General features: G+C 44.2%; 1 protein-coding gene across 2 annotated transcripts in view; it reads left to right on the top strand.

Moving 5' to 3' along the window:
- The first annotated feature begins 23,498 nt into the window (after window positions 1-23,498).
- The window catches only part of PRMT8 (protein arginine methyltransferase 8), a 144,355-nt gene continuing 140,378 nt past the window's right edge, over window positions 23,499-27,475 (top strand). Inside the window, exon 1 of one of the 2 annotated variants that reach the window (XM_056517261.1) lies at window positions 23,499-24,207. In XM_056517261.1, the coding sequence (XP_056373236.1) occupies window positions 24,139-24,207 (69 nt within the window). In that variant the 5' untranslated portion in view covers window positions 23,499-24,138. Of the gene's footprint in view, window positions 24,208-24,355; window positions 24,616-27,475 lie in introns of those variants that run through there. The other variant, XM_056517259.1, reaches the window with a different exon arrangement.

Here is a 27,475-nt window from a genome sequence, read left to right as displayed (position 1 = left end):
ACAGTAAATTCGATTCGTCGCAAACTTCTCGGCTTGGCAGTTGATGACTTTTCCTGCGTAAATTAGTTCAGCCTTCAGGTGCTCCGGTGGGCTGGAAAAGGTGGATACAGTCCTAGGAAAGAGTCTCCTAGGACTGTATCCACCTTTTCCAGCCCACGGGACCACCTGAAAGCTGAACTAATTTATGCAGGAAAAGTCATCAACTGCCGAGCCGAGAAGTTCGTGACAAATCACCAAGCTGCTTACCTATTGCTGATTCAGTCTTCCCAGCCTGGTGCAGGTCTACGATTTTGTCTCTGGTGTCCTTCGACAGCTCTTTGGTCTTGGCCATAGTGGAGTTTGGAGTGTGACTGTTTGAGGTTGTGGACAGGTGTCTTTTATACTGATAACAAGTTCAAACAGGAGCCATTAATACAGGTAACGAGTGGAAGACAGAGGAGACTCTTAAAGAAGAAGTTACAGGTCTGTGAGAGACAGAAATCTTTCTTGTTTGTAGGTGACCAAATACTTATTTTCCACCATAATTTGCAAATAAATTCTAAAAAAATCAGACAATGTGATTTTATGGATGTTTTTTTCTCATTCTGTCTCTCATAGTTGAGGTAGACCTATGATGAAAATTACAGCCTCTCTCATCTTTTTAAGTGGGAGAACTTGCACAATTGGTGGCTGACTAAATACTTTTTTGCCCCACTTTAAGTTAATTTGGGCAGGTGTTCTCCTTTAATTGAACTATGTAATGCTCATTCCCCTGTGAGGGTACTGAAGGAGGATTGAATCTTTTTTGCACATTCATTCATTACGCAGACAGTCTATTGACTTTAATAGGACTGTGTAATGCTCACATTTCCCTGTGGGGGCACTGCAGGAAAATTAAACACTGCCAAAGTATAATAAAAATTAAAAAAAATGGAGAACCCCTTTAACTTCCTGCTAACATTTTTCAATCTACATTTTGCACTTTGAGAATCTGAGTTTTCTTGAGAAGTGAAGCTGAATCAACTTCTATATTAAGCCGTATCATATTGTACTGCCAAGAGCATCTGCCAAATAGAAAGTAAAACAAATCTGTCCATTAGCTAAAATGAGGCCTCCTGAAAGAATACCCTTATTTTATTTATCTTCTGCAGAAGTGTTGTGACATTTGCAGAGGGTAAAAACGCACAGCTGCAGCACTATGCCTTCTGCACAATGTGGATGCATGCGACTATATATATATATATATATATATATATATAAATGTATATATATACTGCCAGGATGATTTATGGCATGCAGAATAATGAGCGCTTTTGGATTACTGAATATATTGGGGCACTAGTGGCGTCAGCTGCAGATCGGGCATTTTGCCAACGTTTAATATGATTTTATTTAGAGTTATAATAACCTTACATTTTGACATTAGAATTTTTTTTTTTCCTTTTTTGGGATTATTACTAATTTGGCAAAGGAAAATTCTGTGCATATTTTGAAGCCAAAAACGTTATTTGATGGAGAACATAAATTATTATATTTAGAATCATCTTAAATTCACTCACATAAAAGATTTAAAAAAATGTACAATACATTTTTACCTATACAAACCACATTCTGCATTCCTTAATCCTGTTTTGTTTTTCAATTTACGGTCACCAAAGGTAAAAAGATAAAATATAAATAATAATAAAAAAAAACACACAAAAAACACCCACAAAATAAACTGTAAAAAACTGTAAAAATAAACTACAAAAACACAAATTTAAAGGGTACCTCTCATCAAAAAAAAACTTTTGATATATTATAGATTAATGTATGCAGAATAACTTTACAATTGCATGTTATTAAAAAATATGCTTCTTTCTATTTAATTTTCCACTTTGAAGAAATGACCACTAGGGGTCTCCCTACCAGTCCTGGCAGCAAGCATTTCAGACTCATGCTGGAGTCCTAAACACTACGAGCTGCCAGTCTGCTTTGTTCACAAAGGAGAACACTCAGAGCTGCCAGCCTGCTTTGTTCACAGCCTGTTTGGCTGTGAACAAAGCAGGCTGGCAGCTCTGAGTGTTTAGGACTCCAGCATGAGTCAGAAATGCTTGCTGACAGGACTGATCGGGAAAAATACAATAGAAAGAATCATATTTTTCATTAACATGCTATTGGAAAGTTATTCAACATTCATTAATCTAAAATATATCAAAAGTTTATTTGATGAGAGGTACCCTTTAAAAAATTTCAAGTCCTGCAGGAACGTGTGGGAATGGAGTTCCTGCACTTGCCACAGCAGGAACACTGTTCCCATTAGCTGGAGTCCTGCAGGACCAGCTCTTGTGTGGAAATCTTAGGTGAGTTCCAACATTTTTTTTTTCCCAGGACTTGACCCCTTATAACAGTGAAAGGTGACACCAGTGCATAGATAAGACAGTTTATTCACAATAGCTGAAGCTCATGGATCAGCCTTCCCCTCCCTGTAGAATGATCTCTTCAATAGTCACCAGAAGCCTATCCCATTCGTATCAGTGCACAACTCCTGTCTATTGTTGCCTATGTCCACGGGGCTTGCTGTAAAGCATATCTCTTTAATAACAGCTTAGGCAAGATGACTGCCACACAGAAGATACACTCAGAAAAATAGAAACAGATTAGACAACACATTTTAGTATCTGGTTCTAATCAGTTTAAAAAAAATAGGCAATACATTTCCTTTAAAGGGGTACTCCGGCACTTAGACATCTTATCCCCTATCCAAAGGATAGGGGATAAGATGCCTGATCGCGGGGATCCCTATGGGAGGGGGCGTGATGGCCGTCATGCCCCCTCCCATAGACTTGGATTGATGGGCGGGGCGTGATGTCACACAGGGGCGGAGTCGTGACATCATGCTCTTTAGCTCGCGTGGTCGGGATCTGAAGCCTCCAGCGTTGCCGGAAGCCGTTGAGGTGGGTTCCCAGCTATCTGACATCTTATCCCCTATCCTTTGGATAGGGGATAAGATGTCTAGGGGCGGAGTACCCCTTTAAAGTGAAAAAGTTTTCTTGTTGGTTTTTGCTATATATATTTTTTTTTTATGTTGTTGCAGATCCCCATTTTGTAAATTTTTTTTTGTAATTGGAGTGTGGTGAAGGTGTGATGAGGGCAGATGGAATTACCCTAGGGGCAGATGGCATGAACCCCTTGTATTCGTGACGCCAGGGCGTGGTTTATCCGCTGGAAGGAATACCGCTGGATCCTGGGTTAGGCACAGGGGCAAATAATGACTCCGACGCCAAGTTACGGAACAACGGCAGCTTTACTGAGTCAGACAGGTGTAAGAGTCTGTACAGCTTGGCTAGGCCCACGGAGGTGACCAGTGACTTCAGAGACCACAGGGCTTGCTGGAACTTATAGTGGACTTGGACAATTTGATGCAGGGCCACGCTGACTTGAGACAGATTGACTTGGACTGACTTGACTGAGACTGGCTGTGACTGGCTTTACCCCATTTGTAGCTTACAGGCTTTGACTTGACCTGTGGGGTAGTGGACTTTAGGATCCGTGGCTGCATGGTAGACTTTAGGCCTCTTTTGGACTCTTTTATCTTTTTTATCTTACTTATTTGTATAATCTATGCGCATTTTCTCATTAAGATATGGGCTTTCCTGTGCCTCTCCCCTGAGGTCCCTCTGCCTGCATTGTTCCTCCTTATACATTTTTTAACTAGGTGGAGGTCCACTACTTTAATCTGATTGGATATGTTTGTTCAGTATCAATAACATCACTTGGCAACACTTTCCTCATCATTACTAATTCCTGGTTTTATCTTTGGTGTAATCTGGACTTATCCAAATAAAGCCTTTTTTAGTTCATGGGCCAGCTTACCTCTGACCCATGAACCGTACTTATCCCACGGAGCTCAAAGGGTTAACTGTTCTTTGCCCGCTACCCCGCGATACGAGCGGTGTGTAGGTTACGCCCTCCAGCGTCAGGCGTTCGCATGGAGACGGCGGACGGGCGGAGACTCCTCCCATGGCTCCGGAAGCGGATAAGACGTCAGACGCTGTTAGCTCCGGACATGTGTGTGAGAAGCCGGCATACAGCTCGGCTCCCCGCCACTGCGGATTACACACATTGTCCGGAGCGCTTCACACTTACTTCTTGCGCCAGAACCGTGAGTAAATATCTTCCCTTGCAGGTATTGATCATAACTACCATAAGGGATAGGTGGAGAACAATATATTCCTCTATGCTTTATTACAGGTTTCACGTCGAGTCCCGACAGGACCGTGAGTGTATATTTTTTTACTGTGGCTAGGCATCTCCCCTTCCCAGCTACGACATGTTGTACTGAATATGGTTTCTTGTTGTCTGCATCTTTTTTACAGGTGGAATCTGGGAAGGGTGAAGGAAGCACTTCAGATACTTCGAGCCACATCCTGGCTATAGACCATTATCCAATAATTCACTGTGGATAAATGATTTTTTGTTTCATGGCATCCATTTGTTGAGCCCCTGAGGAGGACACATGTTACTTTGTGCAGAAACGCGTAGGGCCGTTGTGTCATGGGATACATCTAGTCCCTCTGGGCAGATTGTATCCTGGGTGTGATATGTTGTTGTATATATTTGGGAACTTTTGTCCCCTGGTCTATATTTTAGCAGCATAGCTTTGGCGTACTATTGCTAAGAGGCCCTTATCTGGGTCAAATGGCTGATTATAATTCATCACTATTATTATAATATTTTAGAGGTGTTTATTAAAAGTTATATTTTATGCACACTCCCCCCATTTTTTCCAATTTAATTTTGGGAGCTGATTAATTAGACTGGTCCGTAGATACCACATCATCTACCTGTATATCCTCTTTTGGACTCTAGACACTCACCTAGGACTTGAACTTACTGCAACTCAGCAAAGACTTAAAGAGAAAGAGGAGGCTCCACCCAGGGCTTATATGGGGTGAGGTCCCATAGGTCACCCTTAGGTCACATGGTCACTGGTACCTCACTGGGTTACAATCACATGACAACAGGTCTTAAAGGCATAACACATTTTATATATAATACTCTTTAACAAGTATAGAAGCAGATATACAAAGGAACAGGTGCAGGGGGTGTCAAGGGGTCACTGTAGGGAGGCTGCCTGACAGGGCAGCAAGGGTACAGGGGTGCATCTCCTGTACTGGGCCACCACAGGAGTTTCTGAGAAGAACCTATTAACATCTGATTTTTCCTTTATACATTTCCTGGAGGAACAACAGAGGAACAAACATTTTCTAGTACATGAGCTAACAAGATCTTCTGAACAGCCCATCTGGTTCAGGGACGGATGTCGGGAAGGAGCTGTGACCTCTTATAGCGGTAGACATGTCCAGGAACTGCACACATAAGAAGGTAGCAGTAGTTAAAATAAAGTCGTCCCTCACATCGACCTCATTCAGAAGGAACTGATTCCAGTTAAGGTAATTCCGATGTCTGCAGCCGCCATTAATGTCGTACCCAAGGGCCTACGAAGCCTTTGACTTGACCCCGTCCTCAAGAGTTTTTACAGGTATTCAAATAATTAGAGGAAATCTAATGAATTTGGGGATTTGGATAACTTTTAACCTTTCTGTATATGCAAATGCTGCACAAGATTTCTGAAAGTCCCCAGAACAGCTCCGCTCATTATCAATAAACACAAAGATTATTTATATAAGAACTAATGAGAGCGGTAATGGTGTCAGGAAGTCATCGGATCCCCATCCGTCACAGCCAGGCACAATATATACTGTATACACACTCTATATACACAATACACACTCTATATACACAATACACACTCTATATACACAATATATACTCTATGGGGGAGATTTATCAAAACCTGTGCAGAGGAAGAGTGGTGCAGTTGCCCATAGCAACCAATCAGATTGCTTCTTTCATTTTCCACAGGCCTCTAAAGGTTACAAGGTTACACGGGCAGGTCAAGTGGTAGATGACCCCGACAGTGTTGCACAGAATGGTATGACGAATCTGAAACACCCTACTGCCGTCATAATTGACAAAACTAGTGTCCGTGTACATATTGGAGCAAGCTACACAATGACCACATGGGCGACATCCCCATTTGGGTTTCGCTGCGCCGAACAGTGGTTCCGATTTCTTGCCCCTGAGATGGCTATGAACCAACATGTCTCTCAGGTTGGGACTCCTTCTGAAGGTAAGGGAAGGTGTTTTGGGTATGTACAGACTTAAAACCGGATCAGCCAGCAGTATGTTCCAATTTTTAAGTAAGATATCTTTCACTTGGGGTACTTGAGCATGGTAGGACGTAATCAGTCTTACCTGGTTGTCACTCTTGTCCTTATGCCTAGTCTGAAGAATACTGTTCCTGCTCGTATGTTTTGCTCGTAGATACGCCCGCTTAATCCAACTCTCTTTGTAGCCCCTCTCAGAAAACCTGGTCCAAAGTTCCACAGATCGATGTTTAAACGCAGATTCTGAAGAACAGATATGTTTATGGCGTAAAAACTGGCCCATCGGTATACCTCTAATGAGGTTCTGGGGATGTGCAGAGTGGGCATGAAGAAGAGAATTAGTGGCAGTTGGTTTACGGAATAGATCGGTCTGTACATACCCCCTATTATCCACGTCAAAAGAGATGTCCAAGAAATACATGAGGTGTCTGCCCACCTTATACGTCAGCTTGATGTTGAGGGTATTCCTGTTCAAAGATTCCATGAATCGCTGGAGATCCGAGAGAGAACCTTTCCAAACAAAGATGATATCGTCAATAAACCTAGCCCACATTTGCACTTTCTCAATGTGAGGGATGAGGTCGGTGATGAAAATGGATTGTACCCAGGCCCCCTAAAACAAATTTGCATACGATGGCGCACATGCCGCGCCCATCGCAGTCCCTTGTGTTTGTAAGTAATATACATCTTTAAACACAAAGAAATTATGGGATAAGGCAAAATTGAGGAGTTCCAAAATGAACTCACCACGATCACTATCAAACCCCGATATCCGAAGGGTTTCGCCAACGGCCAAGGCGTCTGTAGTGTCTTTAATGTACGAAGGTAACATCTCAACGATTGGCCTGAGGACATGATCAATTAATTTGCATATCGGTTCACAGAAATTATTCGAACCGGACACTATTGGCCTACCTGGAGGATGGGGGAGTTGCTTGTGAACCTTAGGGAGGTATGTGTGTGAGTCGGTGGGGGAACGACAATGCTACCGAATTTGGGGAACCTGCTACTACCTAATGTGGGGAAACTGCTTCTTCCTAATGTGGGGCTATACTGCACCTAATGTGGGGAGCTATACTGCACCTAATGTGAGGAACTATACTGCATGTGGGGAACTATACTGCACCTAATGTGGGGAACTATACTGCACCTTATGTGGGGAGCTATACTTCACCTAATGTGGAAAGCTATACTGCAACTAATGTGGGGAACTGCACTTCACCTAATGTTGGGAGCTATACTGCACCTAATGTGGAGAACTATACTGCACCTTATGTGGGAAACTATACTGCACCTAATGTGGGGAACTATACTGCACCTAATGTGGAGGAACATACTGAACCTAATGTGGGGGACTATACTGCACCTAATGTGGGGAGCTATACTGCACCTAATGTGGGGCTATACTGCACCTAATGTGGGGCTATATTGCACCTAATGTGGGGAACTATACTGCACCTAATGTGGGGAACTATACTGCACCTAATGTGGGGGAACTATACTGCACCTACTGTGGGGAACTATACTGCCAACCTAATGTGGGGAACTATACTGGACCTATTGTGGGGAACTACACTGCACCTAATTAGTGTTGCTCGCGAATATTCGCAATTCGAATTTTATTCGCGAATATTGCATATTCGCGAATATTCGCGAATATAGCGCTATATATTCGTAATTATGAATATTGTTTTTTTTTTTTTTTCACAGTATACATCACAGTGATCATCCCTCTCTGCTTCCAGCTTGTGTGGTGTAAAGAAGGCTGTAATACTACTGTGTGAGACTGGTGTGCGAATTTTCGCATATGCGAACATTTGCACATGCTAATTTTCGCATATGCGGATTTCCGCTTATGCTAATTTTTGCATATGCAAATTTTCGTATATGCTAATTTTCGCACGCGCGAATATTCGTATGTGCGAAAATAAAACTAGAATATGCGAATATTCGCGAATATGACGAATATTCGTCCATATATTCGCGAATTCGAATATGGCCTATGCCGCTCAACACTACACCTAATGTGGGGAACTATACTGCACCTAATGTGGGGAACTGTACTGCCATTGCCAACCTAATGTGGGGGAACTATACTGCCAACCTAATGTGGGGGAACTATACTGCACCTACTGTGGGGAGCTATACTGCACCTAATGTGGGGGAACTATACTGCATCTGATTAAGGGGGACATGGAACTGATTAAGGGGGCAGGGGAATGATTAAATATTTTAAAAAAAAGTTTTGTTACAAATATTTTTTTCCACTTTGTGTATGTTTATGGGGTAATGGGGGGGGGGGGGGGGGGCGCCACAAGGTTAGCTCGCACAGGGCGCCTGAACACCTCAGGCCGGCCCTGTATACACTCTATATACACAATATACACTCTATAAAAGTGTAATGATATCAACAAATCCATCAGTAGTCAATGGCTGAGGGTTTCCATATTGCAAAAGAACCAATTTCTTTATAAAGAGAATGAGCAAGCAGAGAACTTATATTGCACTTCAGTCTATTGGTGTACAACCTAAGGCTGTCTGGGCATGCTGGGAGTTGTAGTTTACCAACAGCTGGAGGCACCCTGGTTGGGAAACACTGCCCTAAAAAGTAGCCCCCTGTAGGCAGATCCTCCTAGATGGACAGTTGTCCCCTGTAGGTAGCATACACCCTGTAGGTAGCATACACCCTGTAGGTAGCAGCCCCATATAGATAGTTTTCCCCTGTCAATAGCAGCACCTCTGTGCATAGTTGGCCACCTGTAGGTTGGTAGTCAATAGCTCCTGTCAATAGCCCCCCCCCCTTCTATAGTGGGCCCCCTTTCAATAGCAGCTGCCCTGTAGATAGTTGCCCATCTCCTGTAGATAGTTGAACCTGTCAAAAGCAGCCCCTCTGTAGATAGTTGGCCCGCTGTAAGTAGCAGTCACCCTGTAGATAGTTGCCCCCCCCCCCTCCTGTAGATAGTTGCCCCCTCCTGTAGATAGTTGGCCCCCTGTCAATAGCAGCCCCCCTGTAGATAGTTGCCCCCTCCTGTAGATAGTTGGCCCCCTGTCAATAGCAGCCCCCCTGTAGATAGTTGCCTCCCTCCTGTAGATAGTTTCCCCCTCCTGTAGATAGTTGGCCCCCTTTCAATAGCAGCTCCCCCTGTAGATAGTTGCCCCCCTCCTGTAGATAGTTTCCCCCTCCTGTAGATAGTTGCCCCCTCCTGTAGATAGTTGCCCCCTCCTGTAGATAGTTGGACCCCTGTCAATAGCAGCCCCCCCTGTAGATAGTTGCCCCCTCCTGTAGATAGTTAACCCCCTCCTGTAGATAGTTAACCCCCTCCTGTAGATAGTTGGCCCCTCCTGTAGATAGTTGCCTCCTCCTGTAGATAGTTGGCCCCCTGTTAATAGCAGCCCCCCTGTAGATAGTTGCCCCCCTCTTGTAGATAGTTGCCCCCCTCCTGTAGATCGTTGCCCCCTCCTGTAGATAGTTGCCCCCCCCCTCCTGTGGATCGTTGCCCCCTCCTGTAGATAGTTGCCCCCTCCTGTAGATAGTTGCCCCCTCCTGTAGATCGTTGCCCCCTCCTGTAGATAGTTGTCCCCCCTCCTGTAGATCGTTGCCCCCTCCTGTAGATAGTTGACCCCCTCCTGTAGATAGTTGCCCCCTCCTGTAGATAGTTGGCCCCCTTTTAATAGCAGCCCCCCTGTAGATAGTTGCCCCCCTCCTGTAGATAGTTGCCCCCCTCCTGTAGATAGTTGCCTCCCCTCCTGTAGATAGTTGCCCCCTCCTGTAGATAGTTGACCCCCTCCTGTAGATAGTTGCCCCCTGTTTATAGCAGCCCCCTGTAGATAGTTCCCCCCCCCCCCCCCCCAGGAAGCTGCCCCCTTAAGATTACTAAATAGAAACACAACATACTCACCACCCCTGCTTGCTCCCACATAGTCCACATATTTTTCTTCAGCTCTATGGTCTGGACCACAATGATGTCACCCATGTGCCGAAGCATAGAGGAGGATAGCGCCTCTTGTGACTGCTGAATAATGCAGCTGTGATCACAAGAGATATTGGCAGGGTGAGGAGCCAATGGCTCTTCACTCTGTCCATAATTCAGGACTGTCCTGCCTGAGTCGGACCAGTTGGGTAGGGGCATGCTATTGGCATACAGCAGTTGTGCGCAGCAATTGTGGTCCTTAAGCTATTGCAAAACTGCAATGCCAGCAGGGTGGCTGACAGGGCATGCTGGGAGTTGCAGTTTTGCAACAACTAAAGAGACACAGGTTGGGGGATACTGATATACAGAATATAAGTAATATTCTAATATATATGAGGTGTCCCGGTACCGTTTTGCATACCGTACCTTGTGTGGTGGTCCCCAAAGTCAGAGTTACTACGTTCAGGTAGGGTCCCCCAGGTGGGACAGCCCCTAGTCACCTCCTCCTTTTCTAATTTCATAATGCTATCATGTATATATTTAATAATGTGTACATTTAATATAGTGTATATTAGTCTACTTACATTGTTAGCGTCGCAGGACCTTCGGTCATGTGACTATGTTAATTCCTCTATGGTATGTTGGAGGACCTTTGGAGGTCCTTGGGTCACATGATTACCCATAACTCTCTGTACAGAAGATTGGCAGTTGTATGGACCAGTGAGCTTTAGTCCAGCCCCTGCCCATATAAGGGAGCTGTAGCCAATGATCGCTCTCTTGGGTTGCTGCTCTCGTGGATGCCGGACTAGCAGGACGGATCTGCGCAACTTTCAAAGACAAGCTAGGCCCATCTGCTTCAAGGTTGGACGTCTTGTGCATTCAGAGATAATATTCTGCATACCTTGGTTGCAACCAGTGGTTGTTTGTGTTCTGTCACCTGGAACCAGTCTGCCCATTCTCCTATAGATCAATAAGGCACTTTCATACAAACAACTGGATATTTTCTCTTTTTTTAAGACCATTCTCTGTAAACCCTAGAGATGGTTGTGTGCGAAAATCCCAGAAAATCAGCAGCTTCTAAAATACTCAGGCCAGCCCATCTAGCACCAACAACCATGCCATGTTCAAAGACACTTAAATCTTCTTTTTTTCCCCATACTGATGCTCGGTTTGAACTTTGGAAAGTTGTCTTGACCACATCCACATGCCTAAATGTATTGAGTTGCTGCCTTGTGATTGGCTGATTAGCTCTTTGCGTTACGAGGCAATTGAACAGGTGTACCTAATAAAGTGGCCAGAAAGTGTATATAGCTGATATATCCCCACCGTGTCCACATTTAACCTTAAAGGGGTATTCCAGGAAAAAAATATGTATATTACTTCTATTAAAAAAAAAAAAAAATCCTTCCAATAATTATCAGCTGCTGAAGTTGAGTTGTTCTTTTCTGTCTGGCAACAGCGCTCTCTGCTGACATCTCTGCTTGTCTCGGGAACTGTACAGAGTAGAAGAGGTTTGCTCTGGGGATTCACTTCTACTCTGGACAGTTACCGAGACAGGTGTCATCAGAGAGCACTTAGACAGAAAAGAACAACTCAACTTGAGCAGCTCATAAGTCCTGAAAGGATTAAGATTTTTTTAATAGAAGTAATTTACAAATCTGTTTGTCTTTCTGGAGCCAGTTGATAAATCTATATATATATATATATATATATATATATATATATATATATATATATATATAAAAGGGGTCAGTACTTTCCTCAGGGAGAGGACACCTCTTCAGGTGTAACGGAGATTCAGGTTAGGCCATTTAGCACTCCGCAGGCATTCTGGGTAGGGGAATATGCAAAGCAGCTCATTACACAACCTTTTCAGGTAGTGTTCCCTGGTATCAGCTTAGCTCCTGTTAAGGAATATAAAAAGCTGAACAGGATATATGCCAAGCCAGACTACTCCCCCAAAAGGGAAGTTTCAACCCATCTGCAGACTGTCTTATATATATATAAAGTTTTTTCCTGGATAACCCATTTAAACAGAAAATAACTACTCAACTTCAGCAGCTCATAAGTACTGAAAGGATTAAGATTTTATAATAGAAGTAATTTACAAATCTGTTTGACTTTCTGGAGCCAGTTGATATATATATATATATATATATATATATATATATATATATATATATATATATATATATATATGTATATATATATATATATATATATATATATATATATATATATATATAAATAAAGTTTTTTCCTGGATAACCCTTTTAAACAGAAAAGAACAACTCAACTTTAGCAGCTCATAAGTACTGAAAGGATTAAGATTTTTTAATAGAAGTAATTTACAAATCTGTTTGACTTTCTGGAGCCAGTTGATAAATATATAAAGTTTTTTTCCTGGATAACCCATTTAAACAGAAAAGAACTACTCAACTTCAGCAGCTCATAAGTACTGAAAGGATTAAGATTTTTTAATAGAAGTAATTTACAAATCTGTTTGACTTTCTGGAGCCAGTTGATATATATAAATAAAGTTTTTTCCTGGATAACCCTTTTAAACAGAAAAGAACAACTCAACTTTAGCAGCTCATAAGTACTGAAAGGATTAAGATTTTTTAATATAAGTAATTTACAAATCTGTTTAACTTTCTGGAGCCAGTTGATGTATAAAAAAACTTTTTTCCTGGAATACCCCTTTGATGGGTTGAATCTGCATTGATACCCATGCACTCATATGTTATATTTTATATCGCTATACGCATGTATATACGGTATATTCTGCAATATACAAACCTATTTCTGTTCAGAAAAGCGAAGCTTAAATCCCCCAGCGCATTCTATACAAGATTATACAATCTAATGTCAGGTGCCCACATTATGCTGTGATAAATCTAGATTAGTAGAACTCCATAATCCTAATGCTCGATTGAAAATGTCACCGCTCGGAGCTGGAGCCAGAGGACGTACATTTTATAATGGCGCGGGTGCGGACTGTGGCGGGGTCATATGTCGAGTTTGTGATGACAGATATAGTGTAATTGTGTATGGTGTATGATGAGGGTTGTAGTGTCATGTGGCTTAAGATCCTTCTAGGAAAGTGGCCTCCAAACTGTTGACCTCCAGCTATTGCAAAACTACAACTCCCAGCATGCCCGGACAGCCGTTGGCTGTCCGGGCATGCTGAGAGTTGTAGTTTTGCAACAGCTGAAGGTCCTTAAAGGGGTACTCCCCTGAAAAAACATTTTTTTTTTTATCAACTGGTGCCAGAAAGTTACACAGATTTGTAAATAATTTCTATTTAAAATACTTAATCCTTCCAGCACTTATCAGCTGGTATATGCTCCACAGGAAGTTATTTTTCTGTCTGACCACAGTGCTCTCTGCTGACACCTCTGTCCATTTTAGGAACTGTCAAGAGCAGGATAGGTTTGCTATGGGGATTTGCTCCTACTCTTGACAATTCCTGACATGGACAGAGGTGTCAGCAGAGAGCACTGTGGTGAGACAGAAAGGAAATTCAAAAAGAAAAGAACTTCCTGTGGAACATACAGCAGCTGGTAAGTACTGGAAGGATTAAGAAGTAATTTACAAATCTGTTTAACTTTCTGGCACCAGTTGATTAAAAAAAAAAAAGTTTTTCAGGGGAGTACACCGGGGCTGCGCGCATTGGCTCACTGGCCTTGCGCGCCACCCTTCTCCATCCCCCGCATGTACAGTCATGTACACAGGGCCGGTGTTAGGGCGGGGCAAACCAGGCAATTGCCTAGGGCCCCCATCCCCGAGGGTACCATTTTTATCGGTACCATTTTTATTTTAATGGGACTTTTCAATTGCTTTTTAGATATTTTTTATGGTATTTGAAGTAACCAAAAATGTGCAATTCTGGTTAGTGCACTATTACGACTTTTGGGGCCCCACTTTTGATTTTGCCTAGGGCCTGAAACCGGCCCTGCGTGTACAGAATATCAGTAACGCGCTGATGCTCCAGGATTGTACACTTTTGGGGTAAGTCTGATCTGAGGTCTTATCTGAGGTCCAGGGTCTCGGCAGAGAATTTTGCACGGTAGGTCCGGCGAAGCTCCTATATTCCTCCTCCTGGATAGTACATGCAGTAAGAAACAGGGAGGAGGAGACCCCGGAGAAGCCTGCTGTGCGATTGGCCACTCATCTCCCGACGGGAGCGCTGCATAGACTAAGTAAGGGCGGAAGTCGGCTCCCAGCAGGCTTCAGTGACGTTGTGCCTGCTGGGGAAGTTGGCTTCCTGCTCAGGCAGAGTGAGCAGCGTTATGGCCATGAAAAAATCAATTTAGAAGGTAGGAAAAATTATTTTAAAGGCAGGGAGGGTGTTAGGGAGAGCTAACCAATAGGTAGGGACAGAAAAAAAAAGATGGTGGGAGCTACTCTTTCAGTCTCCTCAGATAAGCAGAGCTGAGAAGCTGGACTCCTGGCTGTACCAGGGCTAACACTAGACTGACTAAAATCTGGGCTTTTTACACTCCCTATTAGTGTTGAGCGGCATAGGCCATATTCGAATTTGCAATATCTTGTGAATATATGGACGAATATTCCTCATATATTAGCAAAATTTGCATATTTGCAATATTTGCGGGCTTTTTTTTTACCATGGGCCATAAAATTAGCATGCGCAATTTTGCGTGATAAAAGAGCTAAAAGAAGGGAGGGATCAAAATGCGTGAAAATTCGCATATGCAAACACAGTAACTAGTATTGGGGCCTTGTTTATACCTGGAAGCAAGGAGGGATGATCACTGTGATGTGTACTGTGAAAAAAAAAAGTGAATATTCATAATTGCAAATATTTAGCGCTATATTCGCAATATTCACGAATATGGGATATCGGCGATAAATATTCACATTGCGAATATTGGCGCCCAACACTACTCCCTATCCTGAGAATAGGGGTGGAGAAGAACAGTCCATAGCATTGATTGGCTAAGGAGTTGACATGTCACAGCGTACCATTGCTCTTAAAGGGGTAGTCCAGTGGTGAAAAACTTATCCCCTATCCTAAGGATAGGGGATAAGTTTGAGATCGCAGGGGGTCCGACCGCTGGGGCCCCCTGCGATCTCTCTGTACGGGGGCCAGGCTCTCCGGCCAGATGTCGGGTGTCGACCCCCGCACGATGGCTGACACGCCCCCTCAATACATCGCTATGGCAGAGCCGGAGATTGCCGAAAGCAGCGCTCCGGCTCTGCCATAGAGTTGTATTGAGGGGGCGTGTCGGCCGCCGCTTCGTGCGGGGGTCGACACGCCCCCTTCGCGTGGGCTGCTGGGACCCCGTACAGGAGATCGCGGGGGGCCCCAGTGGTCGGACCCCCCGCGATCTGCAACTTATCCCCTATCCATAGGATAGGGGATAAGTTGTTCACCACTTGTTCACTACTGGACTACTCCTTTAAATTTGTTGCATAGATAACAACATACTTTAACCCTTAATACACTGTGCATGAAGTACACATAAATGAAAACACAGAAAACACACCTGCCCACTGGTCGTGCCTGGTATTGCATTTCATCTTTATTCAATGGAGCTAAGCTTCTATACCAGATACAAACCACATACAGGTATTATTTGTGCTCAGGGCTGGTGCAAGGATATTTGCCACCCTAGGCAAAAGCTAATTTTGTTACCCCATGACCCCACCCATTGGCTCCTCCCATTGTATGGAGGCGCGCGATGTCAGGGTGTTGGACGGACATGACCCTTAGTGATCGCCCCTGTCTGCCTCGGAGGTGGCGCTGCGCTCCTCCAGCAGGCTGAAAAATGCTGAATATAGTACGGGTGGGGGTAGCTTGGCAGAGTTTTGCTTGATGGGCAGGTGCTTCGGATGGGCGGGTGCTTCGGATGCTGACTAACTTTACTGCAGCAGGCAGAGCGGCGCACCCATCAAGAGGGCGCTCTAGGTCGGCTGCCTATTTTGCCTACAGACAGAGCCGGCCCCGAACACATGTGTAATGTAATAGAATTTTTGAAAAAGACTTCTGACTGACCAGCAAACCTGTAAGACTACAGCCACCCGAACGAGGTTCAATGTAGCAGCTGGTACTTCTGCGCTGGGCCACCACACTGTTATGTGACTACATGAGATTTGAGGAAGAACCACCTTCTACCATTACCATCATAGAAACCTTTCATTTGCAATGGAGCGATAACATCCCATTGGATTTTATGTGCATTGACTTCTATAGGACACATCAATATTTCAATATATCAATATTATGTCAGAGGTTTGCATTGTATTGAGAGAAAAGAAAACAATGCTGTGTGGCGAATGTAACATATTGTTGGGTGTTTTTGCCTGAAAGGGGAAAAAAAGTGGGAACCTAGCCTAAGGCAAAAACCTTTGTTTTTCCAGCATTGAAAGAACTATAAATACCAGCAATACCATTAGTGTTATAAATATATTGACACTGGATATGGAGGAGGCAGACATTTTCCTGCTATATCAATTTTCCCATAGGACTGCAGTAAAAAAAAATAAAAAAAAACATTTACTGTAATATTTAAATTAAATTAAAGGGGTATTCCGGGCAATTTTTTTTTTTTATCCCCTATCTAAAGGATAAGGGATAAGATGTCTGATCATGGGGGAGGGTCCACCGCTGGGACCCCCCGCGATCTTCCTGCAGCACCCGCATTCTATGCAGGTGCTGCGTCTCCAGTTTCGGAAACCTCCAGGTTTCCGGGACTGGGGACTTGACGTCACGCCACGCCCCCTCCATTCATGTCTATGGGAGGGGGCGTCACGCCCCCTCCCATAGACATGAATTGAGGGGGCGTGGCATGACGTCACGTCCTCAGTCCCAGAAACCCGGAGGTTTCCGAAACTGGAGAAGCAGCACCCGCATAGAATGCGGGTGCTGCAGGGAGATTGCGGGGGTCTCAGCAGCAGGCCCCCCGCAATCAGACATCTTATCCCCTATCCTTTGGATAGGGGATAAAATGTTTTTGCCCGGAATACCCCTTTAAGTAATTAGCTGCATGACAACTTCAGCTCTGCTACATCTGTACTTGAATTCCTATAGAACTGATTGAAATGGAGACTGCATTCTATGTGGTTTTGGTCGCTATCTCTGACAGACACTGCAAGATGCAATGTTATAAGAGCCTAAGGCTAAGAGACAAAAAAAATTGGTCTCTCCATCACTGAAAGAACTAAAAATCCCAGCAATCCCACTTAGTGTTATACATATATCCACACTGAATATGGATATAGCAAATAATATTCTGCTATTTCCATTGTCTTATATGAGTGCACAGAAATTTACAGCAATAATTAAATTAAACAAAATAAAAATTGAACAACAGAACAACTTCAGCTCTGCTACATCTGCACTTGAGGTCCTACAGAACAGCATTGCCTTCTATGTGTTCTTGGTGGATAGCTCTGACAGACAGTGAAAGATGCAGTGTTAAAAGAGCCTACGTGAGAAGCCTTGTCTCTCCAGCATTGGAAGAACTATAAATGCCAGCAATACCATTAATGTTATATATATATATATATATATATATATATATATACAGCCAACATGGAGAATTAAAATCACCTTTGTTTTGCAGCTCTCTGGTGTGCTGCTGAACCTCTTTGTTTGTATATATATATATATATATATATATATATATATATATACATACAGTGGTCCCTCAAGTTACAATATTAATTGGTTCCAAGACGGCCATTGTATGTTGAAACCATTGTATGTTGAGACCAGAACTCTATGGATACCTCGTAATTGGTTTTAAAGGCACCAAGAGGTCATCCAAAATTTGGAAAAAGTGAGAATTAAAGAAAAATTAGTAGATAACTAATATAGATAAAGCAAATCCTTACATATAAAAGTAATAAAGATCTGCTGGGAGCTGTAAATCACTGTCTATGTCAGGAGGACAGGAGCTTCTTCGGGGTCCTGTACGGTACACAAAGTATCCCAAAAAGTAACATGGAGCCGCCCTCACCAGGTGTCCAAAGGAGCAGCTAACCCTGGTACAGGTAAAGAGTACAGAACATGTAATACCTCCCTGTACTGTAGGGGGCGCTACCAGACACCAGTCAGTGCATACACTTCAGTAATACAGGTAAAGAGTACAGAACATGCAATACCTCCCTGTACTGTAGGGGGCGCTACCAGACACCAGTCCAGGGGCGGACATATCACTTGTTCAGCCGGTTCGGCTGCACAGGGGCCCAGCGTGTTAGTGGGCCCCCTAGTAGCCCAGGTCACAGCCTGGGCCTCACAGTCTGGGCCCCTGCAGGGCCCCCTGCCAGTACTTCATACTAAATGCTGCAGCAACAGGTCCCGGACCTGCCGCTGACAGCAGTAATTTACCTCGGCCGGGCGAGAGGACAGGCCAGGGGCTGATGGGAACAGACGTGCCCCGCGCAGGCACGCACGTCTGTTCCAAGGCCCTGATGTCACGTGTCATGGCCTCTGACCCCGGCAGAAGCGACAGGAGCAGCAAACCCTCCCGCCTCACACGGCCGCATCGCTGAGCAGATAAGGTGAGGAGAGTGACGGTCGGGTGCAGGGGGGTGGGGGGAGGGGATTGTAATGATGATGAAGAGGACAGGAGGGGTGTTGAAGAGGTTGATGGTGTAATGATAAGAAAGATTGGGGGTCTGGGAGAGCGTAGTGTTGATAAGGAGGACCAGAGGGGGGGTCAGGGGGGTAATGATTAGGGGGTTTAATGTTGATGAGAAGGACTGGGGTGGGGGGTGTCAGCTGTGTAATACTGATGAGGTGCTTAAGGTATATGGGATGATGAGGAGACTGAGGATGGAGTGCATGGGGTGATGAGGAGACTGAGGATGGAGTGCATGGGGTGATGAGGAGACTGAGGATGGAGTGCATGGGGTGTATGGGGTGATGAGGAGACTGAGGATGGAGTGCGTGGGGTGATGAGGAGACTGAGGATGGAGTGCATGGGGTGATGAGGAGACTGAGGATGGAGTGCATGGGGTGATGAGGAGACTGAGGATGGAGTGCATGGGGTGATGAGGAGACTGAGGATGGGGTGCGTGGGGTGTATGGGGTGATGAGGAGACTGAGGATGGAGTGCATGGGGTGATGAGGAGACTGAGGATGGGGTGCGTGGGGTGATGAGGAGACTGAGGATGGAGTGCATGGGGTGATGAGGAGACTGAGGATGGGGTGCGTGGGGTGTATGGGGTGATGAGGAGACTGAGGATGGAGTGCATGGGGTGATGAGGAGACTGAGGATGGGGTGCGTGGGGTGATGAGGAGACTGAGGATGGAGTGCATGGGGTGATGAGGAGACTGAGGATGGGGTGCGTGGGGTGTATGGGGTGATGAGGAGACTGAGGATGGGGTGATGAGGAGACTGAGGATGGAGTGCATGGGGTGATGAGGAGACTGAGGATGGAGTGCATGGGGTGATGAGGAGACTGAGGATGGAGTGCATGGGGTGATGAGGAGACTGAGGATGGGGTGCATGGGGTGATGAGGAGACTGAGGATGGAGTGCGTGGGGCGATGAGGAGACTGAGGATGGGGTGATGAGGAGACTGAGGATGGAGTGCATGGGGGGATGAGGAGACCGAGGATGGGGTGCGTGGGGTGATGAGGAGACTGAGGATGGAGTGCGTGGGGTGTATGGGGTGATGAGGAGACTGAGGATGGAGTGCATGGGGTGATGAGGAGACTGAGGATGGGGTGTATGCGGTGATGAGGAGACTGAGGATGGAGTGCATGGGGTGATGAGGAGACTGAGGATGGAGTGGGTGGGGTGATGAGGAGACTGAGGATGGAGTGCGTGGGGTGATGAGGAGACTGAGGATGGGGTGCGTGGGGTGTATGGGGTGATGAGGAGACTGAAGATGGGGTGTGTGGGGTGTATGGGGTGATGAGGAGACTGAGGATGGGTTGTGTGGGGTGTATGGGGTGATGAGACTGAAGATGGGGTGCGTGGGGTGTATGGGGGTGATGAGGAGACTGAGGATGGGGTATATGGGGGTGATGAGGAGACCGAGGATGGGTTGTGTGGGGTGTATGGGGTGATGAGACTGAGGATGGGGTGCGTGGGGTGATGATTAGACTGAGAATGGGTTGTGTTGGGTGTATGGGGGGATGAAACTGAGGATGGGGTGTGTGGGGTGATGAGGAGACTGAGGATGGAGTGCATGGGGAGTATGGGGTGATGAGGAGACTGAGGATGGGGTGCGTGGGGTGTATGGGGTGATGAGGAGACTGAGGATGGAGTGTATGGGGTGATTCAGTGGTGTATCGTGGTTGGCAGTATTATATTGATAGAGTACAGTGGTGGGCAGTATTATATTCAGGGGTACAGTGGTTGGCAGTATTATATTCAGGGGTACAGTATTTGGCAGTATTATATTCAGGGGTACAGTGGTTGGCAGTTTTTAGGGAGTACAGTGGTTGGCAGTATTATATTCAGGGATACAGTGGTTGGCAGTATTCAGGGGGTACAGTGGTTGGCAGTATTATATTCAGGGGTACAGTTGTTGGCAGTATTATATTCAGGGGTACAGTGGTTGGCAGTATTATATTCAGGGGTATAGTGGTTGGCAGTATTATATTCAGGGGTACAGTGGTTGGCAGTATTATATTCAGGGGGTACAGTGGTTGGCAGTATTATATTCAGGGGTACAGTGGTTGGCAGTATTCAGGGGGTACAGTGGTTGGCAGTATTATATTCAGGGGTACAGTGGTTGGCAGTATTCAGGGGGTACAGTGGTTGGCAGTATTATATTCAGGGGTACAGTGGTTGGCAGTATTATATTCAGGGGGTACAGTGGTTGGCAGTATTCAGGGGGTACAGTGGTTGGCAGTATTATATTCAGGGGTACAGTGGTTGGCAGTATTATATTCAGGGGTACAGTGGTTGGCAGTATTATATTCAGGGGGTACAGTGGTTGGCAGTATTATATTCAGGGGTACAGTGGTTGGCAGTATTATATTCATGGAGTACAGTGGTTGGCAGTATTATATTCAGGGGGTACAGTGGTTGGCAGTATTATATTCGGGGGTACAGTGGTTGGCAGTATTATATTCAGGGGTACAGTGGTTGGCAGTATTCAGGGGGTACAGTGGTTGGCAGTATTATATTCAGGGGGTACAGTGGTTGGCAGTATTCAGGGGGTACAGTGGTTGGCAGTATTATATTCAGGGGGTACAGTGGTTGGCAGTATTCAGGGGGTACAGTGGTTGGCAGTATTATATTCGGGGGTACAGTGGTTGGCAGTATTATATTCAGGGGTACAGTGGTTGGCAGTATTATATTCATGGAGTACAGTGGTTGGCAGTATTATATTCAGGGGTACAGTGGTTGGCAGTATTATATTCGGGGGTACAGTGGTTGGCAGTATTATATTCAGGGGTACAGTGGTTGGCAGTATTCAGGGGGTACAGTGGTTGGCAGTATTATATTCAGGGGTACAGTATTTGGCAAGGTTATAATGATTATTGTCATCATACAGAGGATGAGGATCTACTGACAAATTAAGGAACCAATGATGTCCAGGTGTCAGACTCTGCAGAGAAGATGGAAGAAATCCTGGTGTCTGGACCAGATGAAGAAGAAAAGTAAAGACAACAGAGAAGACGTCACTCAGGTCAGTGATATCATTGTGTATTTTCCTAACTGTCCCATCAGAGCTTTAGTCACTGATATCATTGTGTAGTCTCCTGACTGTCCCATCAGCTGTAGTCACTTCAGACATAATGGGAGTTGCAGCTTTCCAACATCTCGGGAGCCACTTGAACCAAGGTGATTGGTGGGGGTCCCATGAGTCAGACCCCCACCATAAAAATGGGCTGTTTATTTTAAAATGCCTGGGCCTATTTTTGGTCCCAGTCTGGCCCTGCCTGTAAGTCACTTCTATCATTAAGGATAAGAAGCCAAGGAACCAGGGGGTGCCAAGGGGTGTCGTGCTAAGTCCAGGGGTGCGAATGTAAAGGGGAGCACTGCCCTCTGCCTCCCAGCTAGATACGGGTCAGGCTGACCTGGGGGAGTACTCACTGGGCCGCACACTGAGAGGGACAGGGGCCACCCGGAGCCCACCTCAGGAGTCGTTCCATCCGCCTGTGGTGGACAAGGCAAGTGGCGACAATACACGCGCGGGGTAAGTGGAGGCCCCCCCGGTGGGGTCTAGGTACATGAGGGGGCACAGTGCTGGGGGGGGGGCCCAGGCACATTCTTTGCACAGGGGCCCTCTGCTGTCTGTGTCCGCCCCTGCACCAGTCAGTGCATACACTTCAGTAATACAGGGGTTTTACCAGTGAATGCCCATTCTGATTGGTCGGTTCTTCCAGCCATTGACACGTTTCACAGATCTGGAATGTCTGTATATTGTATGTTGAGTCTGGTTTCAACTTATAATGGTCCAGAATAGACCATTGTATGTTGAAACTATTGTATGTTGAGGTCATTGTAAGTTGAGGGATCACTGTGTATGTATATATATATATATATATATATATATATATATATATATTTATTTTTTATTTATATATATATATTATATTATATTATTTTTTTTTTGGGGGAGGGGAATAGCAGACATTGCTCTGCTATTTCCATTTATTTTATAACATTGCAAAAAAATGCAATATTTAAATTAAATTAGGAAATTAGCTGCATCACAACTTCAGCTCTGCTACATCTTCACTTGAGTTCCTACAGGACTGATTGACACGACTTCATGGCATTCTATGTGTTTTTGGTAGCTTCCTCTGACAGATGCTGCAAGATGCAATGTTAAAAGAGCCTAAGGCTAAATGACAAAAAAAAAAAAAAATATCTTTATCTGTCCAGCATTGGAAGTACTATAAATAACAGCAATGCCATGGGTGTTCTATCAATATATCCATGATGAATATAGCTATAGCAGACATTGTCCTGTTTTTCCTTTTTTTTCCCACTCAAGAAAATTGTTGAAAAAATAATCTGCAATAATGAAATGAAATGAAGAAATGAGTTACAAGACAACTTCAGCTCTGCTACATCTGCACTTGAATTCCTATAAAACTGACTTAAATGGAAACTGCATTGCATTTTATGTTTTTATTTTTATTTTTTTTGTGGAATCTCTCTCTCCCCTGGCTGAAGCTTATACTACATATGCATCCTGTCTCATGTGGCTTTGGGTTTTCATTAAAAAAATGAAAAAATAAAAAAAAAATCAATCCTATAAGGAAGCCTGCTACAGGGGCTACAGGAGACCTCCCATCCAATCAGAAAGAGAGGGGGGAGGCTTTGAAGAGTTAATGGGCTGACCCAGAAAGAACAAATCTATCTGTAATCTGCACAGCTCCATCTACACAACTAGGAAGTAGGAGATTATTAATAAAAGTTCATGGAGACTGGTGCAATTCTGGAGATGATATAAGACATAACCAGGAGCACAGGAGACCAGGAGCACAGGAGACCAGGAGCACAGGAGACCAGAGAGAGGGGGGGAGAGAACATCATTGCTGCAGGAGGATTTAATTTTCTATACCAGGTTCTGCACATGGAAGTAATATCCAGCCTCTTATAATAAGAAGCCCAAGTTTTCCCAGAAGAAATAAAAAAAAAAAAAGCACTTGACTCAGTTACAAGACATCATCGCTGAGAGCAGCCCCCATTCTGGAGAACTTTTGGTGGTGGAGGTGGACATCATCAGCATCAGCATCAGCTAAAAAGACCATGCTGTGTGATCTACCCCAAATCCTCCCCATCTAGAGAACCTCAGGTCATGACCTTTCTGATAGATTTTTTCCACCCCTGGCAACCTGAAGAAGGGTTAAAAAGTCCAAGTCGTGGCCACCAGGAAGAGGAGAAGAACTTTGTGAGAACTTGAAGAAGTCCATGAGATCAGGAACAGGAGGAAAATACATTTGTTTCTTCTCTTTGTTTGTTTTGGATTCTCTTTTTTGTTTTGTTTACAAATAGATCGTTTTGTTTTGATACATTTGAAAACAAAAACAAACGGTTATAAATAAGTAAATTAAAAAAATAAAAACAAAGGGAAAGGAACTGACGGGCTCTTATGGGAATTAAGCACTCCTCCCGCTGCTTGCTTCTTAGGAGGAAGATGGCTGAAGCAGAGAATGTGGAGGTATGAGATGTCTTGGAAGGTGGATGGGGGGGGGGGGGGGGGGTTGGGGGGTTATTCCTGGAGATTTTGGGAACTTTGCATGTGTGATGTTGCAGGCAGCATATGGGTTGTTGTGGAATGAAGGGCTCCATAGATGTCAGACTAACCCCATTATGGCTGAGTCAGTGTTTGAGCACATCCCTGCTGGGATATGTAGTACACTGTAATGCAGAGGGACTGGCATAGCCTGGAGGATGATGATGATGATGATGATGATGGCTCACGTCCTTACCTGACTGACCTGCATTGTGCATGCCTGGGACTGAATGCAGAGAGGAGCCGCATTGCTCTTGCATAGGAAGCAGCAGTGACATGAATATGTGTGTGCAGTGCTCGTCCTTCCATAGGATGCAGAGCTATGTCTGTTCTGTGAGTATGGCGGAGGAGGGAGAAGGGGTAAACCTGCCAATTGTTTAGACAGGAAGACTGGCACGTTGTGTCCTTGACATGGGGAGTAGTGCTCAGCAATGCCATAAGGTATGCCTAGTGGCTGGGCATAATGAATGCAGCTACAGTCAGATGTATAGTGATGGCTGCAATTCATGGTGCTGGTATTAGGGGCATTTTGGGTACATTAAATTGGTATACTATTTATAATGCAATGAATGAATGAATGAATGAATTAATTAATTAATTGTACATTGTGGTGTGTAATCCATGAAAGAAGTCTGCATGTAGTGAGTGGGGACATACAGTCCATACACACATCTAGATTTACTACCCATTCCAATAAGCATTATGTATGCCAGTGTTTTCCAACCAGTGTGCCTCCAGCTGCTGCAAAACTACAACTCCCAGCATGCCCGGACAGCCTTCGGCTGTCCGGGCATGCTGGGAATTGTAGTTTTGCAACAGCTTGGAGGCACCCCGGTTGAAAAATTGTGATGAGCCAGTAGTGTTGAGCGTGAACATTCGAAATGTGAATTTTTACCAAATATAGAATATATATATAGAATATAGTGATATCTATTCGTAATGACGAATATTCGTTGTTTTCTTTTTTTAAGTATATGCTCGTGGTCGTTAAGGGGTTAATGAAATGGACTCCAAAACACACGTGTTTTTCAATAGCGTCGAGCGCGAATGTTCGAAATGCAAATTTTTACCGCGAATATCGTCACTTTGCGGTTTGGCGAATATTTGGAATATAGTGATATATATATATTTGGAATGACTAATATTAGTTTTTTATTTTTTTATGCAAATTTGTATGCAAATTTTTTATGCACATTTTCTTATGCAAATTTTTTATGTGAATTTCTGCGAATATCGGCACTTCCAGACTGGACACTGATCCCTCCCGTCTTTTAGGTGAAAGATATAATTGCGCATGCGCACTATGCGAATTTCATTATGAATTTTTGCAAGAAAAAAAAAACGGACATATTGCATGAAAAAGAAAAGAACGGACATATAGCATGAAAAAAAACGGACATATCACGAATTCGAATATGGCCCCTGCTGCTCATCACTAATGAGTAGCAGGGGCCATATTCAAAATCGCAATATTTCGCGAATATATGGATGAATATTCGTCCTATGTTTGCAAGATTTGTATATTCGCTATGTTCGTTCTATTGTTTTATGCGGAAATTTGTAATGAAATTCGCATAGTGCGCATGCGCAATTATATCTTTCACCTTAAAGAAGGGAGGGGTCAGTGTCCAGTCTGGAAGTGCCGATATTCGCATAAATTTGCATAAAAATTTGCATAAAAAAAAACCAAAACGAATATTTGTCATTACGAATATATATCACTATATTCTAAATATTCACGAAATCGCGAAGTGCCGATATTCGCGGTAAAAATTTGCATTTATTATTATTCGCGCTCAACACTATTGAAAAACACTGATGTCTGCACTTGTGTTTTGGGGTCCATTTCATTAAAGCATTGTGCATATGTGAGTAGGGGGACCTATATATTCATATATAGTTGCACTATATGGCTGCACTTGTGTTTTGGGGTCCATTTCATTAAAGCATTGTGCATATGTAAGTAGGGGGGCATACATAAGCATATATAGTTGCACTGCATGGCTGTACTTGTATTTTGGGGTCCATTCCATTAAAGGTTTATGTATATGGTTAGTAGAGAGGGCATACATAAGCATATATAGTTGCACTATATGGCTGTACTTGTATTTTGGGGTCCATTCCATTAAAGGTTTATGTATATGGTTAGTAGAGGGGGCATACATAAGCATATATAGTTGCACTGCATGGCTGTACTTGTATTTTGGGGTCTGTTCCATTAAATCATTTTGTATATAGTGAGTAGGGAGACATAAATAAGGACATATAGTTGCACTTTGGGGTCCATTCCATTAAACAATGATGTATGCATTTGTGTTTTGGGGTTCATCCTATCACAGTATTATGAATATGGTGAGTGGGGGACATAGATAAGCATATAGAGTTGCACTATATATATCTGTACTTAAATTTTGGGGTCCATGAAATTAAAGTATTGTGTATGCACTTGTGTTTGGGTGTCATTCCATTAAAGCATTATGTATATGTGGTGGCGGGGTGTGTGGTGCAGGGCAGTTGTTGTTACCCTAGGGGCAGATGGCATTAATTCCTTCTATTTGTGACGCCAGGGTGTGGTTTACCTATAACCACACAAAGGTATACTGCTGGATCCTGGGCTGGGCACGGGGGCAATAATGACTCCGATGCCAAGTTACGGACAATGGTAGCTTTACTGAGGGTAGACAGGTGGTAAAGTCTATACAGTTCAGCCAGGGCCCAAGGAGATGACCTGTGATGTAGAGACCTTAAGGGCAGAAGAGCAGAGTTCAAAGTGAGAGAAGCTCCACCCAGGACTTATATGGGGGAGACTAGCAGGGAGCCCATAGGTCACTCTTGGGGTCACCTGATCACTGGTACCTCTTGGGTAACAATCACATGACATATCACATGGTATAACTCTTAAAGCAACATTACATTTTATAATACATTATATGGTTAAACGTATTTACAATGGGGAAACAAGTGCAGGGGGCCTTGGGGACACTGAAGGAGGCTGCCTGACAGGACAGCAGGAGCACGGACTAACACCTCCCGCACTGGGACACCGCATATATAATGAGTTGGGGGGGAGGGGTTCATGGATAAGCATATATAGTAGCACTACATGGATGCCCTTGCATTAATTTTGGGGTCCATTCCATTGAAATATTATGTATATGGTGTGTGTGGGGGGGGGGGGGGCATAGAAAAGCAT

This window comes from Hyla sarda, chromosome 4 (genome assembly GCF_029499605.1).
Source record: "Hyla sarda isolate aHylSar1 chromosome 4, aHylSar1.hap1, whole genome shotgun sequence".
Classification (NCBI taxonomy): domain Eukaryota; kingdom Metazoa; phylum Chordata; class Amphibia; order Anura; family Hylidae; genus Hyla; species Hyla sarda.
Note: the sequence above shows the minus strand (reverse complement) of the source record. Positions and strands in the feature narration are given on the sequence as shown.